The 20,008-nt window shown below is 42.6% G+C and overlaps 1 protein-coding gene across 15 annotated transcripts in view; it reads right to left on the reverse strand.

The window, feature by feature from the left end:
• The window catches only part of NRXN3 (neurexin 3), a 1,378,693-nt gene that overhangs the window by 1,262,566 nt on the left and 96,119 nt on the right, over positions 1-20,008 (reverse strand). For all 15 annotated transcript variants that reach the window (XM_034768377.1, XM_034768393.1, XM_034768389.1 and 12 more), the window contains exons 3-5: positions 19,546-19,563; positions 9,156-9,185; positions 7,069-7,080 (exon numbers count right to left, since the gene is read on the reverse strand). In XM_034768377.1, coding sequence (XP_034624268.1) covers positions 7,069-7,080; positions 9,156-9,185; positions 19,546-19,563 — 60 coding nt within the window. The remainder of the gene's footprint in view (positions 1-7,068; positions 7,081-9,155; positions 9,186-19,545; positions 19,564-20,008) is intronic.

Here is a 20,008-nt window from a genome sequence, read left to right on the forward strand (position 1 = left end):
AACCTTTCAACAGATACAGAGAAAAATCAGATTTTTTTTTCTAAAACCACAGAGATAAGTTCCCCTTCCCTGCATTACTATGATCACACATGGAATATTAAAAGAAAATAAAATTTCAAAAATCCAATGGACACTTAATCATTAATGATTGTACGTTTACACTTTGTCTTTCATTCAACTCCAGCAATAATGCTGAAGCAGTATCACTTTCTGTTTCTAGTCAGTTCCACTCTCAGGTTCTCATGCACTAGTCAATGTCTGTTTGGTTTATTAGGGCTTCCCACATTTAAGGGAAAGGTTTGATTTTATTTTAATCACTTTAAAAAAAAACATCATAAAGCTAACACTAATTTAAAAAAACAAAAAAAGAATTTAAATACAAAAATTAAATTCAGGCTCTAACCTACCTGCCAGCTTCCCTTTCAATTCTAAAACTGCATCCTTGCAAAGATAAAACATACATACTGTATTTACAAAGGAAAAACATTATTAACATTATTATCTTTTTTCTCCTCTCTGCTGCTTTGCATCTTTGTTACTGTCCACTGGAAAAACTCCAACCTGCAGGGAAAAAACACTTTAAAACATTAACTGAAAGGATTAAATATCTGCCAGGAAAAGGCACAGTGTCTCTTTAAAAGTCAACAGTAAATTAACTTGCCCAAAAGAGTGCAATAATTAGCAGTTAGTAGCTTATTAAAAGGATGGCAAAGGCCAAGCTGCCATCTGGGATCTCCAGTTTCTTGTGATTGTTATTATGTCAAGATGTGCAAGTTGCATTAGCTTTCATGTCACCACGCTTGCCCTTACTTTACATGTAAATTTTAATGAAAGATACAGCACTTTAAAAATCAGACGTCCATCAAAAGTGCTATTAGCCTGGCTTTTACAAAACATATGGCCTGTTTCTCTACCTTGGCATCTACACACCACTGAATGCCTTAAAAAAAAAAAAGCGCCTTTCAGTTGGTATCAATTAAATACTCTCTTTGTGCAGAGTGAAACCTGAGCCCCATCAAAAACAGCAGACTACAATACCACATAAGAGGCCAATATTTTTGCTGCTGTTTACACACAATGCAACCACGATGTTTATAACTCTCAGAGGAATCATTCTTCTTAATGAAAATTAAAGCCAATCAAGAGTCAGCTGATTATTCACATATACAAGATACAGGTTCAAAAAAGGAGAATGAGACAGTAAATAAGATATTTAAAATTATATATAAATTGCCAAACATTTAACACATTATTATATATTTTACATGCACACACATGTAAATATATACACACATTTTCATATGCAAAAACCATGATTTTGTCTGGAGATTTCATACTGTAATAACTAATCTGTCTGCATTTAAAATATATTGTTAAAATGTAGGAAAACATTTTTCAACATTTTTGCACAACCTTGGTCCTTTTTTGTTAGTCAAATTTCAAAAAAATTGATGAAAATTTTCAAAAGAATTCTGATATTCAGAAAATGTCTTCCGCCTCTATAGGTAAACAAAAACAGGATAAATGTTTTGCGGGGAAAAAAAATTCCCCTTCAGATTTTGAAATCTGGAAAATGTTGACCATTTCTAAATATATATATATAAAGGATTTTAGATACAAATTAAAAATAGTCTGTGATTGGGTAAAATAAGAAATCCGCAGCATTGGTTTTAATTATTTAAAGATGACTCTCTGCCAGGTAACTCCATGTTTGAAATGACCCAGTTCCAGCCTATTGTTTTTATGGATTGGACATTTACAAACCGTAAAACAAAGTGTTTCACTTTTTTAAACAGCACCACTAAAAGGAAGTAAATAAACAAAAATCAAAATCCTCTCAATAAACCAAGCAATTTATTTTTACTTTCTTTTAAAAGTGAGAAAAAATATCACACAGATTTTCAAAAAATCAGAAGGAGGAGAGGTAAGGGGGAGGGGAACCCAGAAAATCCACATTCACTTTTGAAGCACAAACACGTCAGACGTTTGACAGGACAAATCAACAGTTTAAGCAGCACAGACAAGGCTGCCAATGTAAATGTAATGGTGTCTTTTTTCCCTGTCTTATATTAGATATTTATAGAGCATAAATGAATTTCTCTTCATAATTAGTTACTGGCATTTCACTTAAACATTTGCATAAACCCTTGGCTACTCAGCTGAATTTACTCACCAGGATTCTTAAATCCTAGGGCAAAGAACAGGAGATGATTTTGCAAATCACTGGTTAAACTCCAGTAATTATTTACGTCAGAGGCCACAAAAGAAGGTCAAATTTTCTTCTTTGCCATCACCTCCCATTCAACACTATGACATGGTGTTAGAAAAACAACCCTATCCCACCCAAAAAGAGTAAACACAATATTGGAAAGTCTGACAGATTTACTTGGATTAAGACTAGCCTGGGCTAGGAAGCTGACCAGACTTTTGACATGCTGAGGGCTTCACAGGCAATTTACCAGGTGCCTTCAGGCCCTAGTAGTACACATTTGAAAACAAAACAAAACAAACTACACTAAAATAAGCCACATACAAGCTATGTGCTTATTCTTTCTTCCTCCTCCTTGATGGGAAGAAATTACTCCATGTTTGAATTGGACAGCAATAAAAACCTGCAGCTGATCAGTTATTCACCCTGAACTCACATTTATGGATGGGGGAAAAGGCAAGGAACACAGACAGTATTTTAGGACATTTAGGATTGGGGGTTGTATGTGGCACTATGGATACACTTTGAGCATTCTTCTGTTACAGGATAGCCTAGAAACCAGTTACTTTATCAGGTTTGTACTTAATCTCCCAGTATTTTTGTATCTTTTCAATTCATTGGGTAAACTCTTGATCCATCCGAAATCAGTGAGAATGTTGCCACTGACTTCAATGGGGCCAGGATTCCACCCACTAGGTCAAATTCATTCCTGACGCAACTCCATGGAAACCAACGGCATCACACCAGAGATGAATTTGGCCCATTTCCTTTGGAGACCAATCTCAATAGAATCTTAAGCCAAACCAACAGTGACAATAAAAGGAAAAACACTGCAAGTATAAGGGGATTTATAGTGAAAGGTAGTAGTAAGGCCAATTATCATGTGCTTAACCAAAGGCTTTCAAGAGAACAATTGATATAGAAGAATGTGACTAGACATCAACTCCAGCTCAAATTACAAATTACAGTTGAATATTTATGATTATTTTTATATCATGTATATGGGTAGAAAGGGATAGGGAAATAAACACAACATAATTATTCTGTAATTCACATGTCCCTCCTCCATAATAAAAGACCGGCACCACAATCCAAGCCAAAATAAATAAAAATCTTACCCACCGCTCCTTGAATTTAATGATCATACATTTACTTTACCTCTATGAGCACCAGTTTTCTCTTTGATTTCAAGGGTCTGATGTAATCACAAGCATTACACATCTACTCAGCTTGTAGAACCTAAGGAGAAGAAAGTACATGGACGCCTTCCTGCCCTCCTCCTTTTTTGTATGTAGTATTGTTGTAGCCACGGGGATCCCAGGATATTAGAGAAACAAAGTAATATCTTTTATTTGACCAACTCCCATCAGTGAGAGACAAGGTTTTGAGCTTACACAGAGCTCTTCTTCAAAACCTGGAGAAGAGCTATATGTAAGCTCAAAAGCTTGGATCAACAGAAGTTGGTCCAATAAAAGATATTACCCCCCTCCTTTGTCTCATCTCCTTTTTTGTCTGCTAATACCACTAACTCCTAAAAATACCCAGATGTGATCTTCAGCTTTCCATGAATGCACTGGGGTAAAGGTCCTGCAGCCTTTGAAAGCAAGACATGAAGAAGAAACATTTTACTGCAGGAGGACCCATAAATGCAAGATGTGGGATTCACTGGTGGTTACCCCCAATGACAAAAACAGAGTCATGAATTGAATACATTTTTTGAAGATGATTTACAAATTCAGATAACCCATAAGGCCTCAACTGAAGTACTGTCCCCTGTTCTGGGTGCCATGCTTCAGGAAAGATCTGGAGAGTTGTCTAGAAAACATGACCTACAAGGAAAATGGGTTTACTAAGGCCTGGTCCCCACTAACCCCCCACTTCGGACTAAGGTGTGCAAATTCAGCTACGTTAATAACGTAGCTGAATTCGAAGTACCTTAGTACGAACTTACCGCGGGCCCAGACGCGGCAGGGAGGCTCCCCCGTCGATGCCGCGTACTCCTCTCGCCGAGCTGGAGTACCGGCGTCGACGACGAGCACTTCCGGGATCGATCCCAGAACATCGATTGCCTGCCACTGGACCCAGAGGTAAGTGTAGACATACCCTTAGTCTGCAGAAAAGAAGACTGAGTGGGGACATGATAGTTTTCAAGTACATAAAAGGTTGTTTTAAAGAGGAAGGTGATAAATTGTTTGCCTTATCCGCTGAGGACAGGACAAAAAGTAATGGTCTTAAATTGCAGCAATGGAGATTGAGGTTAGACTTTAGGAAAAATTTCCTAACTGAATGGGTGGTTAAGGTCTGGAACAAATTACCTAGGGAGGTTGTGGAATCTCCATCATTGAAGGTTTTAAGAACTGGTTAGTCAAATACCTGTCAGGGATGGTCATAGAATCATAGAATATCAGGAGGTCATCTAGTCCAACCCCCTGATCAAAGCAGGACCTAATCCCCAACTAAATCATCCCAGCCAGGGCTTTGTCAAGCCTGACCTTAAAAAACTCTAAGGAAGGAGATTCCACCACCTCCCTAGGTAACCCATTTCAGTGCTTCACTAACCTCCTAGTGAAAAAGTTTTTCCTAATATCCAACCTAAGCCTCCCCCGCTGCAACTTGAGAACATTACTCCTTGTTCTGTCATCTAGTACCACTGAGAACAGTCTAGATCCATCCTCTTTGGAACCCCTTTTCAGGTAGATGAAAGCAGCTATCAAATCCCCCCTCATTCTTCTCTTCAGATAATACTTAACCCTTTCTGAGTTCAGGGGAGTGGACTAGATGACCTACCGAGGTCCCTTCTAGCCCTACCTTTCTGTGATTCTATGCAATCTTTGCCCATGCATGTGGCATGGACCTTCCAAGATCATCCATGGGTGCATTCTGGATTGCCTTTTCTGCAGGCTGTAGAACATATGTGGTTACATATACACAGCTGAACACTCTCAAAGTTAAGTTATTTCTCACACAGAATTATGGCACTTTAAGCAGCTGATCTTTATAACCAAAACTGCAGTTTGCAAGTTTGCTAGGAATTTAAACAATTTACCATTTTCATTCTATTTCACCATAACACCTGAATTCACTGTGGACCACATACTCCCATGGTCTACAATCCCAGACTTCCATGAGAGTTTTGCCTGAGTAAAGACTTCGGGGTTTAGCCCTAAAAGGCCTGTTTACACTACAGAACATTACCCCTCCCAAAGGATGGGATGAGCGGGTAATCACAGTTGGCTGAACAAGAGACTTAGTCCACACTGACCGATAAATCATGTTCAGCACTGTGTCAACTAACTTGATTGTTGGCAATTGTGTTCAGTCACAGTAGCATTCTGTAGCATACACCTGGCCTAAGGAGCTTACAATTTTAACAGTGCATACATGTGGGTGTAGAATGCACTTCTTCCTAACTAGAACACCTCAGGAACCTTGAACAGAACACAGGAGAAAGCATACTTTGGAGCTGCAACTAATGAAGCCAATACATTTTTAAAAATAAATTATTTTTTTCTAGTCAGAACAAAAATTATAAACAGCCAGTGGAAATTTTTCAGCCCAACCAACAGATTAACATAAATAATTTGACAAATCATTAAGAACCCAATAAATACAAATACATCAGAAAAAAGACAGGCTGTAATATCTCGTGTCACGACAGAGAGAGGCTATTTGCCGAACCAAGTGGCTATGTGGAATTCAGGAATCACAGGAAGGATAATTGGTAACCAGGCACAGATGATTTGTGCCCTCAAAGGAAGGCTTGTTGTGAGCAAATCCCTCAGCACCTCCATTCTCCCAAATTCACAGTGATACCATTTCCATTGGACATTTCAGCCCCCAGTTCCTTATAGCCTCAGGAACAAGTATGAGGCTCCACTGTGTCCAGACCACGCCAGCGCAACTGGTCAGATTTTCCAGCAGTGTATTTGTTAGGCACTAGGCCTCAGGACAATGAAGTCTGTTAATCACTCTGTCAAAGCGCTGGTAGGGAACTAGGACAAAGGGGTTGATTTTATTTAAGTAAGTGTTCACAACTTATCAATTCATTTTCCTCCCCCTTTTCTCTCCTCTTCCAAACACTTAATCCATTTGGAGATCCACAGCAGATTTGCGACGCTTAGCTTTTTTGACAGTTTTGATTAGGGATGGATGACTGCCCTGCTGCATGCTACCAATAGGTGTGAACTGCAGAAAGGCAAGTTGGAGCCACACATCAGTTCAGTCACCTCATTCACTTTGCTTTAATGAGCTGCAAAAGAGACCCTCCGTTTAGCAGTGCTGATTCTTCCCCATCTCCCCCCACCGCTCCTTGCATCTCAGTACCCTTTGGGGGAAAAAACAGGGTTTTTTCACCTAAAAGACTCAGGGAAGTAAAGGAAAACAGGCAAGAAAGCACAAAATTCCACCTGAGTTAAAGAGAACTTGATTTACCTCCCTCCAATGTTTATGGCTTGATCCCAGTCAATGTCAAAATGCCCAGCAATGGTATCATCCCAACATGGCAGGGACATCAGTGCCAGCTAACTGGTCCCTGCCCTTCTGGCTCTGTCTTGTGTGAAACAGATTGTCAGAAATTTTGCCCTGGCTTCTTAAACTACAGAGCATTTGGCACTCTGTATAGCCCACATTGCAGTACAAATGAGGAGACACCTAGAGCCTTTGAGACAAAGATGAGGCATTGATCTTAATAAATATCACCTTCCAAATTCTAGATAAAGCAACAGGAAAAGGCTGATGAGAGTTCTTTTTTAGTTAAAGTTCTAATGTGAACCATATTCATAGAAATAAAATTTCCCCCATGACATATGAACATTTCAATAGCAGATCAAGATTTAAAATTAAAAGAAAGCAATCTCTACCTTTACTTCTACCTATAGATAGGAAGTTGTGCATCCAGTTAAGTAGAGGTACGGAGGCGTGTCCATCATGGAGGAGGCAAGTGAAAAGAGCAGGAGGAAGGATAAAATATAAGGTCACTGCGCACACTCACAAAAACAATAACAAGAACATAAAACACACACTGCACAAAAACAGCACCACTCAGTAAAATAGGAAAAGGGAAAACACATCACAACTAAACAACAATGTGATGCTTAAACAATGGACAGTGTGACTAGCCACTGTCTGTTTAAGCTCTTTGGCTTTGGTTTGATTTTCTACAGAGAAATGCAAACCGCCCATGCAATAGCACGTCAATGATACACATCACTCCACATCAAATGCAAAACAGGGACAACAAAACATTAGGCAGGGTAAACATCTTGTGGAAATATATTTGCTAAATATTTTCCACATACCAATAGTGGAGTGAGATGAGAAACGCTGCAGAACTTCTCCGGGCACACAGTGTTTGTATATTACATTGACACAGCATATAATATATGTTTATACACACACGTACTTTACACATGATAATGTATATATTATGCACATATATACAGTAAATACTTATTAGAGTGAAATGATAGAGAATTGGTTGGCAAGAAAAGAGCAGCCACTCTTCCTTGATGTGAGATGGATAAAGGATGATGGCCTGTGATGCCAGAGCTCAATAGCTTTTAGACTATTCACCGGGCAAGTAGCTATGGACAGAGTTGTGGGCCATGATGCGGGCCGCATTGGGTCATGTGACTCCTTACACCAACCAGGTTTCAAATTGCAATCTAAAGACCAGGTGCATCCCTTGATATAATCATTTGTACTGTAGGAAGAACAGATCATGTCCTAAATCATGTACATCCCCTTTAAGACATGGAAATGGTTAGGTCTCCTCACAAAGTCCACTTTCTCCAGGCAAATCTGATTAACCATGAGCCTTTCCAGACATTAGGTTCCAATTTGTTACCTCTTTTAAGCTCTCTGATGGCTGGATATCTTTTTCTAATCTGGGCAACCAAAACTGTACACATTACTCCAGAGGTAGACTTAAAAGCCTGTATTCAGAGTCAAACTAATGTTCACTTAGAAACTTACTCCCTCTTTTATGCATCCAAGCACCTGCTGGATCTTTCTGCTGAAGTTTGGATATTGGAATGTTGTGGCTTACCCTTGGGTTCATTTCTTCAGCAGCTTTGCCTAAGTCATTAACTATTTCATTACTGTCTACGTGAGACAGGAATCCATCTCCAGTGCCACTCCATCCTTATTGAGCTTCTTACATGCCAATGAGAGGTTGACACTAAAACACTGACACAGTCCAAAGCTCTACAGAACCACCTCCCCCATCCTATCTCTCTCTCTCTAGTCCCCATATCGCAGCCCAGTACCCAGGACAAGTAAAAAAATGTGTAACAAACTCCAGGCTGAGCTATTTAAATATGGACTCTGATTTAGGCCTAAATCTTATTAGTAGCCCTCACTGGGGTTAGCCCATTTCATTTTCCAGTGCATTTTGTTCCTTGCATATTTGAATATTTTAAGCTGCAGATGTAGAATGTACAGACCATTATATGTAATTTTCTACAGGGTGCATAATGAGCTAGAATTAGCATGTTTTTGCAAGAATTTTGCTCTGGAGAAGAAAAAAAAAAAAAGCAAACACTGAGGGCTGCATTTACCAAGCAGGGCTGAGAGTTATTACAGCAAGCATCAAAAGTAAGGAAGGAGAAGAGAAAAGGGTTGTGATGGTGCATGGAAGGGAGGCACATTTCTCCTTTCCTACCTTTAAATTTATTTTCATTTGTTTCTATCCCATTACAAGCATCATGGTTTACTACAGTCCCCCAAGAATCTCTGCCCTGGGCACTGGTAATGCCGCCCAGGTTGGCAAACAGCCATGGGTGATGGGAACACAAAGGGGGTAAAATGCAAGTGGCTTGATTAACAAATCCATCCTCTGCCATGGACCAGGTTGCCTTCTGCAAGCCAAGCCCAGTCCAGAAAGAAGCATAGATCATCATCATCAGTAACCATTGACTAGCAAGGAAGGGAAAGACAAAGAACTTACCTTGTTCACTCATCATCAGGTGTGAGAGGCCTTTGAGAAAGAGAGAGAGGAAGTGAGAAAGTAAAAACACAAGAGAAAAGCAGAAAGACAAATATACATACACACGCATGTTGATCGATAGATACAGATCAATCACTTATGCAGTCCAATACCTCCTGGTATTGGAGATCACATACTTGAGATGAACTAAGTATGAGTATCACACTATGCACACACATCTATTCCATAGCTTCCCATGTCAGGCAGGAAAGCTTGTATCACAGCTAGAGAAAGTCCGATGCCAGTTGCAGAACTGTCCATGGGACTAGTGATTCAGAAGATACCACATACAACTGTGGTTAATTGAACTGGAAGAACCTTGGCCTGTGGTGAAGCTCACCTGTAAATCTACAAGGGGTCACTCACAAACCTTGAAGATCGAAACCAAGGACAGCCTCTACAACTGGACATTAAGAGTCAGTGTTGTGGTGGTTAGCAGAAGCAAGCCCAATATACTACCATGCTAGCTGTTGATTAGCCATTTGTGCTAACTGCGTGTACACACACAGTTGGACTCATTCATGAATGTGGCAGCTTCAGCACATAATTTTAAAGAGTTAATAGTCACCTGTCAAACAATTAATTAAAGCCCAGCAGACCAGCTTCAGAGACCGATCTCACAGGGGCTAGAAAAAGAAATCTCTTACCCTATTTTCAGTACCAATCCTTTCCTATTCCTTTCCCTTAACTACTGGAGATTTGTCTCCAAGTGGCAATGTGGAGACTGCCTTGAAGTTATTCTCTACACTTCTCAGGGATAAACCAGCAAGAGGTACAGCCACACTTCAGTGCTGGAGATGGGGGGGACATGATCACATTCATTTAGCCTCCTCTCCTCCTGTGAGCAGCACTTGGGTCCTCTTCAAGAGCTCTATTCTGGTATTCATCCAACACTACTGCCAAACCCAATTAAAATCCACTTTGGGCCCAATTTTCAAACCTGTGTGGTGCACAACTGCATGCATAACTTGTCTACACAAATGCAAACTGCACCTGCAAATCTGGTAACTAGTGTATGCACATAGCTAGTTAGAAGTCTAGGTGGCCATTTACATTTACAGTTAGCCAATTCTGCACCACACACAACTAACACATCTAAAACTGCAGTCCAATTCCAGCTCCAACAAGCTCATCTCAAACCATCACTGACCCCTCCCCGCTTGCTTTCTTGACCAATTCATCTCTTACCTTGACTCCTTCTCCCCATCTCTTACCCTACCCTGCACTGAGGATGTTTCAGACTCGATGCATGCATGCATGCACGCACACACCTTTTTAGCTCCCTTCATTATGGAAGTCAAACAACGCTACTAATGGTTCATTATTTCAGCGGGACCAAGATGTCGGATGAATCTATTAGAATGAAAGATTTTTCAACAAGCAGCATGTTAAGTTTGTATTTATTTATATCTCTTTCATAAATTTTTCCCTTGCCGTGATGCAGGAATCTAAAATCCAGATCATCCAGAGAAAATGTTCACCCAAAGAGAACTCCAAGCCAGATAAGGGGATTAATAACTGTAAAGTCTAAAGAATGCAAATATCTGAATGTTCTTGGGAGATTACTGTGGATTTAGAAAAATAATCAGAAACACAATATAGGTTTAGCAAACAATTGTTTAATTTTTTTTTACTATAAATATACATAGCAGATTTGTTTTGATGGAACATATTTCTGTTTTTAAATTAAAAGACAATTGACTTATATAATTTTATGCAGTTAAGGCGGTAGTGTTGGGTTTGTGGATACATGTATGGTCACTGGCACCATTACTTTGGAAGGGCAAATCTCTTGTCAGCTCAGATAAGTGCCGAAAATATTGTCCAACCCAGGAGTAGATCAAGATCCTTAGGAATTATGATTTGAAGAGGCCTTGAAGCAATGGTGAATCAGTGAACAACAGGTGGCATGGCACACAGCTAATGGCTATCTACCACAGGACCCAGGGTGGAGACAGGACCTGGTCCTCAGCCCATCAATTCATGTCAGAGAAGGGAGAGGAAGGCAGCAGCTGGGATGCTGATCAATGCACCTGACATGCAGAGCACAAACTGTTGGCCATCTGGGGGTGAGGGATAAAGTCCGTTGGGGAGTTCCTTCCAAACTTTTGGTGGAGGTATTGCCCTCTTTGGAATTATCATCAGAAAGGTTCCCTAGGAAGATTTTCAGCCCTTCCTGATTCTGCTCAGATCCAAAATACAAGATCAGCCTCTCACATAATATTTTTGTCCTTATGTTCCAGTCCCAGTTGGGCACAGGAAGCCCAGAGAGCAATGTAAAAAGTAACAGTCCAATAAAGAGTTGCTACTATTTTTGAACCAGAAGGGAAAAAGTTTGGTTTGAAGCTGTATGGGAAAGGTTATTTTATCCCAACTGATTTGCCCATCTGAAATCCTTGCATAGACCCTTATGTTACAAACAGAAGGCCAAAACTTTCCCAACCCAAACACGAGATCAGATATTAATAATGAATAACTGCTTCCCTCATCTGAAAAACTGAATCCCATGTCATCAAAGTTGGGAGAGTACAAAGTGAATGAGAGATCTCAATCTGCCTCCAACTTACCAACAACCCCCAGAACCTTCAACCTGCAGAGCCCTAATCTGTGACACCAACCTTTTTACATGTGCCATAGAGACTACAAATTAGTGACACTAAAAACAACAGAGGCGGAAACTTGAAATGCTGTTGAGGTCCTTTCAGATTTAACGTTTTTGGTAACCTCAGTTTCAAGATGCTGCATTTGTTACATCAATTTATAAGACGTAAAGAGCAAGGTCACCCCAAGGTCATGTGGGACAGAGCTAAACTGTGGTCTAAAATGGACAGGCATACCGCCAGAAAGTTCATATAAGAGCTGTGAGAAACTTGCAAGCCTGAAAGTCAGGCCAGGTTTTACCACAGCTCTAGCTATGTATCTATTTAGAAAGCAACCATCTTTGTGGTATCTAAGCACCAAACTCAAAAGCTAGAGAATCTTTCAGGAGACAAAGACTGAGTTATGGTAGCAAATGAAACCATCAGGCCATGCTCCTGCAAGCCCTCCATGCACACAACTAACATTGATGCCAATGGGAGTTCCATGCATGGAAAGCCCTAAATGAAATTCTGAGGTTTTACTGGCTTCCGCCCAAAATGAGGTCAAACTTGCACTATTTCAGCCAAGTTTCACTTTCAGTCTCTGGTTTCTTCAACCAGAAATTCAGTTCAAACCCTGAAGGCTGCAAAGCCAGGCAAGATAAAACTGGGAAAAGGTTCGCACAAACCCATGTGAACCACAGTGGCCAAGCTTTCACAGATCCAGTCATTATTATGATGAAATATTTGTTGAGCATTGACAATGTCTCAGCACTAGGTTAGCGCTTGTTAATATCTCCTCGGCTGACTGAACTTATATGAGATCCAAACTGAGACTGGCATAAAAGGGAAAATGTATTTCAGAGACTTGCTTAGGATTACTTTTGAATGGAGAATGAGCTACAAAAAAATGTAACTTCTTCAAGCTTGGATCCAAGAATTTCCATACCAGTTGAGACCAGGAATCCAGTATCTTGCCTCCCACAATGGCTGGTAGCAAATGGTACAGAGAAAGGTGCAAGAAATCAGTTAATGGAGAGTTATGGAATAACCTGCCCATAGAGGAAGCTTATTCCTAAACCCAGGGAGTTAGTGGTTCTCCACTTATGAAGTCAAGATGCGAGTGACAGTGAGAATCACAATGCTTCTTAGGAAAGCTCACATCAGCTTTCTGTACTGATGATCTAGAGCAGTGAGTTAAGCTTTTGAAGCACACAGTGAGTCCAAGCCTTTTGAGAGTCACCTTATGTCAGTATCAGGGGGTAGCCGTGTTAGTCTGTATCTACAAAAACAACAAGGAGTCTGGTGGCACCTTAAAGACTAACAGATTTATTTGGGCATAAGCTTTCGTGAGTAAAAACCTCACTTCTTCGGATGCATAGAGTGAAAGTGCATAGAACCTTATATCAGGGAGCCTGAAGTTGACTAGTCCACCTGCTTGGAGCAGCGTTTGATATTGCAACAATGTCACTCTGGTCTAGGACAGATGGGCCTAAACTGAGCTGCTGTTATCTTAGCCATGATCGGTGCCTGTCTTTACTATTGGTTCCTGTTTGGGCTGGGGATGGGGGTTAAAACCAGTTACAGAGTCAGTTACGGTTTAAAAGGTTATTTTTATCTGGCTAGATCTCAAAGTAACATTTTTATGAATTAAAATGTTTTTTTTAAAATGAGTGCACTGTTCCGCTTTCCATATCAAAGTCGAGAAATTAAGTGGTGCTAATTGCACAAAGTGCCAAGGGCCGACACTGGATTCTTATGAAGCCATAAGGACATTTTTTAAAGTAGCTTCACAGTGCAATTACATGAAAGAGCAATGTAATTAAACAATGGCCCTCGTGTTTGAAGACTTATTAGGGGCACTTTGCAAGGGGGTTACACGGAAAACCTTGGCACTATAGATTTTTTTTTTTTTTAAATTACACTTGGGTTCTTAACACTCAAGACAGGGGGAATTAAAGCCACTAAACATAAAGAGGTGGGGGAAGGGTACAAAACCCAGAGTAAAGTGACAACTGATTGATGCAGCAAAAGAAGATGGAGTCCTTTTGTTCTAGTTAATTATAGCTTGTCCTGTTTTACTGGGCCAGGGGTGGGGGGGGGGGGTTAAGGGGGGGGGGGGGAAGGGGGAAGTTGATTCCTTTATATTGGCTGGAACAAAGAGACCATTAACAGGGATCTGGGGGAATTGCTGCATTAAGGCCAGGGGCCTCAATTTTTACCTTTTAATGCTAGTGCCAGACTGACAGCCCCAGAGTCAGTCAGAAGCACTATATATATATAGTATAAATATATATATATATAAAGAGAAATACAGCATAGGCAGCAGCACGACAAGTGTCCATCAAGCCCACCCCCACCTCACGCTCCCCAGGAGGGAGACAGGACTTCACTTTCTATGGCCCATTCAATCGACAAGGGGGCAATGGTAATGTTATGAGGCAGGGCTGTTATGTTTTCGGAAGCCCCTCTGCTCCAGGATATTTCAGTAGCTGTTACTGGCTCTAAGTAGAGCTCACATAAACCAGGGACCCTAATAAAAGAGTTGCAGCTCCTGCAGGAAAAGTGTGCTCCAGTGAGCAAGGGGTCCATTTCCCTACCTTTCCTTTCCCAAACACCTTGCACACGCTTCTGAGGGGACCAACTCCCTGCCTCATCCTCCCACCCCAGTTCCCTCTGCAACCCTTTCCTTTTAGGGAGAAGTAGCAACAAGTTTTCCCTACCTTCTGAACTAGACTCCCTCCCTCCCCCCCCCCCCCACACCCTTTGTGATTTGGGAACTCTTCAGACCTAAACAGCAAGACAGCCCACACAGGACTTTGGGACTTCCCCAAAAGAAAAGATGCCTGGTAAGCACACTTATCCCAGACCCAGCGCGCTGAGCAAGGCAGAGGAATGGGATGGTGATGGGGGAGAACCCCTCTACCTCAGCCCCTGCCTCCCATCTGGAAGGAGATGTGGTGAAGTATAAAATATTCCTCTCAGGCCTGGCTTTCTGCTGGACAGGCCAGCTCTGCACAGATGATGAGCTGAGCTCTTGGCCTCTGGCACACATGGTGCCCATTTTTCGTAGCCAGGCAGAGCTACAGCCCAGGCTGGGGAACAGCCTTTCTTGTTGGATTCATCAGTGGTATGCCTAGCAGCTAAGAGGCTCCTTATAGGCCCCAGCAGTACGGCCAGCCAGGAGCTGAACATGGTTATTGTAGCCTGAGGCCCACTTCCAATCCAATTACACACAACAGCTGTGCGATTCCTCTCCTCTGTCCCAGTGCCGGGACTAGACTTTGTGGCTGTCAGGGGCAGCAAGTTGAGAGGCAGAGTCAAGCTGAGTGGCACCTTGAAAGGGTGCCATCCTGAGGGAGAAGGCAAGGGGATAGGAGACAAAGAAAGGGGGCAGTAGAGGCAGCACTCACGTTATAAACCATCCTCTCCTTTTTGGCAGAATTAGTTGTTCCCCGTTTAATCGATATTGGAGACAGCACGTTCCTGGCAGAACCATTCAGATAAGAGGCTTATGCCTATGCAAGTGTTTGCGAGAGCATGAGAATAAGTGTGTATGAGTGTGCAAAAGGGACTGCATACATAGTGAATGGGCGTGCAAGTGGGAGCATCTGAGAATGAATGAAGCCCTGGGGACAGATGAAGATAAGAAAAGGAGGTAAAGGAATGAAGGCTTGAAAAGGAACAAGATCAAATGGCCTGGACTTTTCTGCCTCAAAAAGCCAGTAAAATGGCTGTCCCCTCGGGGCCTCTGTGCTTACAACAGAGTTGGTTACCCCCTGCATGCAGGCGAGGACACAATCCTTCTCAGGATCCAGAGTAACTAGGGCATCTCCACAAGGCCACACTTATTTCTTTAAATACAAATTCTAATAGCAGCCAGAGCCATAAGAAATGATCCCCTTCGGCAGGTCTGACACCGGGTACAGTAATCAGGCCCATATCACTGTCCTGGGGAGGCCCAAGCACGTCTCCCATCCCAGAGGTGGGGGCGGAAGGTGACGCAAGTGGGTGCAGTGCTAACTTAGGCCTTGTCTTCACTGCCACACTACATCGGTGCAGCCGCACTGATGTAACTGAGCCAATGTAGCACATCTGGTGAAGACGCATTATGTCGACAGGAGAGTGCTTTCCTGTCAATGTAATTACTCCACCTCAACGAGAGGCAGAAGCTATGTTGGCAGGAGATGCTTTTTCACACCCCTGAGCAATGTAAATCACATCAACTTATGCGGTAGTGTAGACAAGCCCTTAGACATCAGTCTCTCATAGGTATCAGAGCCAATTACCCTAATATCAGAGCACCAAACCCCTACCCCTTTAAATGCCCCCTCTCCCCATAAGCAGCAACATAGAGGCACCTCACAAGATAGAGGCACCTCCTCTGTTCTACTGGTCTATTCTCAACAAATTACTGTTCACCCCAGGCCTCTGGACCAATGGGAAAGAACAGGAGGAGCAGGGGAAGTAATGAACACCACAGGGGAAGAGAAAGAAGAGAGCTTTACTCTCACACGACAGCTGTGCATCCTCATCCCACTTTTATTGGGTCTCAATGGCGTGAACTGATACTTAACAATGATAAAAATATCAATGCACAGAGCTCTGGGCACTTTATGAAGGTGAGCCAGGATCTGTAATCCCGAATTTACAGACAGGAAATCTGAAGCACCAAGAGGGGAAATGACTTGCCCTCGAGGCCACACAGCTTGTCAAGTGACCCAGCTGAGCAGACTCCAAGAGTCCTGACTCCCAGTGTCCCACTCTAACCTCTGGATGTCACTGCTTTCTGTGTGAAGCTTGTGTGAATGGACAACGCCCCCACTTAGGGGGTAGATTGACACCTGATGAACTCATTTCATTTGTGAAGTGAGCCAAGCAGGATCTGAAGCTCGTTCTCAAGGGGAGAGGGGCACGCCAGCTGCTAGCCATAGTTCCCAGGGGACCCCTCTTAACAGCAAAGAGACCTCACAGGCTGAGAGCTCATGCTAAAAGTAAAGTGACTATTTGCTTTGAATAAGATCCATTTCCCTGCACCTGGCAGGGGCTTGGCCTAAGAAAAGCCTTTGTAGCATGTGCTTTGCTGAAGCCAGCACCAGGCTGTTCACAGGAGCTTGTTTTCCTGGGGAATTAGTTCTAGCCAGTCTATTCAACAAGTAAAATTAATCAATTAATCAATGGGCCCTTTACAGCCCTTCTGCTGCCTGTGGGTAAATAGTTACATTAGCTCATAAAATTCCCCAATTTGTCTTACAAACGGTGAACAGTTAAAATGGTTGCTTGGCAGGGGCCCTGGGCTCCACTCTCTGGCTTAAGATTGGCTAGCACACAAGGTGGTGAGCAAGCCCCAGGCATGGACAGAGAAAATGCAGATCTGCAACCTCTCTTACTGTGGGTAAGGAAACCTGGCTGTGTTCTACATAAATAGCCCAGTCCTGTGCAGGAACACAAGTGCAGTCTGCAGGGAGAAGAAAGGACGCGACAGGATGGGGCAATGTAGGACCTTCTTGGACTAGACCTGTATCAGTTCAAAAAATAAGGTACAGGCAAGCATCGAATTGAGAACATGTGAAAATGAGTGTGGTAGCACATGAAAAAGTGTCTGAACATGACAATAAGAATGTGAGAAAGCATGCAAGAAATCCTGAGCCTGAATGCATGGGAGTGTGGGGAAATAAACACTTTGTGTCCAGGTGTGCGAACGCTTGTGAGAACATCTGAGAATGGGGGGCAGGGCAGTGCAGCCCATTCACACACTAGATGGAGAGCCGCAAGGTTAACAAAACTCTGACCGGATTTCGGTACATCTGCTCTCCCTCTCCAGGCCACCCAGAGCAATGATAGCATCGTTTTCATCTCTGCCCTGTTTACCACTGGCTGGGCCCACCCCATCTGGCTGCTCATATACCCTCTGCAGCCTATTCAAGCCACACAGGGAGTATTTTTGATGTACAAGACAGCAGCCATTTATGGCACAAAATATCATCCATTCCACTGAGCCGAGAAGGGGCCAAGCTACAGTGAGCCATTGTCAGCCTGACTCCACCTTCCACCCAAGCCACGGGGACAGAAGCAGCTCCAGTGCACAGTGGAGGGGCCTCTTAGCCCACAACCCTTCCACATCATCTCCAGACACACCTCTAGTCACTGGCATTGCCTTCCCTCTCCATGCAACAGAGACAAGTATCTGACCTGCTGAGAGGGAAAAACTCCTTGACTCCCCAGACTGGGGCTGATAAAGCCAGTGGACCTTGTTTGCAGGAGTCCTGGTGGTGGAGTCTCTCTTTCTGCAGCATCTCAAGGGGCCATTTTTTGCCATCTGGCCTCTTTCTTCCCTATTATCTGCACTTTGGGTATGCAGTGACACCCCCTCCTTGGATATTCATGCACAGAATACAAAGTAACTATAATGAGTAAGGGGCCCCAACTAAGGGGCTGAGAAGGGCTGGGGGAGTGAGATTTACCCAGACCATTTGTCCACACAGATTCTATGGATGAAAATAACAGGGCTGAAAAATCTGATTGTTCAATGGTAGAAAAGCAACAAATGGAATGCAGAAGTATTTTCAGGTTCAATTCTGGTGCTACTGTAATGCCGACAGACCCCGATCATTGGCAGGCGGGATCAAACCTACGACCTCTAGGGCTAAATGCATGAGCCTCTACTGCATGAGCTAAAAGCCATATGGCTGTTAGCTAAGGCTGTAGAGCAGACTCATTAATCTCTCTAAGTGGTCTCGGTGCAACTAGATGGGCAGAACACCATACCCAGGAGGTGTGTGGGTTACACCATGAGTTGGCAAGTTATGCATATGGCTTAGAAGGGAAGGATCGACCCACTTAAAGTCACCCATAGTCCTGCTCCCATTCAAGCCGAAGGCCAAACTCCCACTGAGCCTTCATTCGGAGTCTAAATCAGGCACCCAGTGGAGCTTCCTGGAGGTGAGGTTAGAATCAGGCCCATTGGTTTCAATGGCAGCAGAATGGGGACCATGGAGCAAGCACTCTCAGTTAAAGGCTTTCCCAGCTGAAGATGAGGGATTCATCCCCCCTCAGTGATGAGAGTGGTATGGGGACTAGCTGCTGGAGTTCTCTATGAAAGAACAATTCCATGGTGGTAGATCCTGAAAATAAACTCCAGTTTGATTGCATTTTCTCTCTCATATCTGATTTATTCACATGCTATAGAAAGGAAACTGTCAAGACCCCAAATGAAGAGTTTACAAACCCCAGTGCGACAGGAAATATTTTCACCACTTTTTACTAAGCAAAAAAACTAACAAAAACCCCTCTGTATTTGTGTTGGTGGAGACCCAAACACAGCAACTTTTGGCACTGGAGCCAGAAAATGGAACAGACTATAACTGGAAAGTGAAACTGACTAAGCAAGTTTCAGCATCCCAAGCTGAGTGACAATTAAAAAAAAACTGAACTATAAAATGATGAAACGTATGTTTCAGCTATTCAAATGCAATAATCACTCTCAGGTTAATAGCAACATGGAGAACAATTTTTTACAAAACCTGATTTTTATCTTGACAGCATCCCTATAACTGGTCTATTTAGTTTTGTGCCAAAAGAGAAATTTTACAAGGGAACCTCTAGATAGAGAACCTCTATACAAAGACCTTGTAATCCAACCCCCACAGTGCCCAGCACAACATTCGCTCTGAACACTCATAGCCAGCATGGTGAGATTTCTACCCACTCTCATTCCCTACCCCACCCACCCCCCAAGAATAATCTTCCAGCTCAGTGAACATAACACTCACCTGGAATATGATTGACATCTGTCAAGACGTTTTCAGGGGAAGCAGAAGGGAGATGTGGAAAGAGAAAGAGAGAGAAGAGAGAAAAGCATTAGAGACACACACACACACACAGCAGCTCAGTATCCTTGCATGGAAATCAATTTCATGCAAACCCAGAAGTAATTAGGTTTGTTGGAAGGCCACCCGTCTGCAGCCAAACGCCCACCCATGCAAGGGAAAAGGGGTTGGCTCCCTCTCCGCTGTGCATGTAAAAATGAATCTTCCATCATATCTGTCTGGAGAAAGTGCGCTTCTGGAATCAGACATACCCAAGTCAGGCCTGTTCCTGCAAGAATATCAGTTAGAATATTCTATGGCACTTCATGCACAAATGCAAACAAACAAAAAACTCACTGGCCCACAGCAAGTTTTGTACTTCACATAAATTCAAGCAAGTTTTCAGAAAGGGGAAAGGAAACTGCTC

This window comes from Trachemys scripta, chromosome 4 (assembly GCF_013100865.1).
Source record: "Trachemys scripta elegans isolate TJP31775 chromosome 4, CAS_Tse_1.0, whole genome shotgun sequence".
NCBI classification, from domain to species: Eukaryota; Metazoa; Chordata; order Testudines; family Emydidae; genus Trachemys; species Trachemys scripta.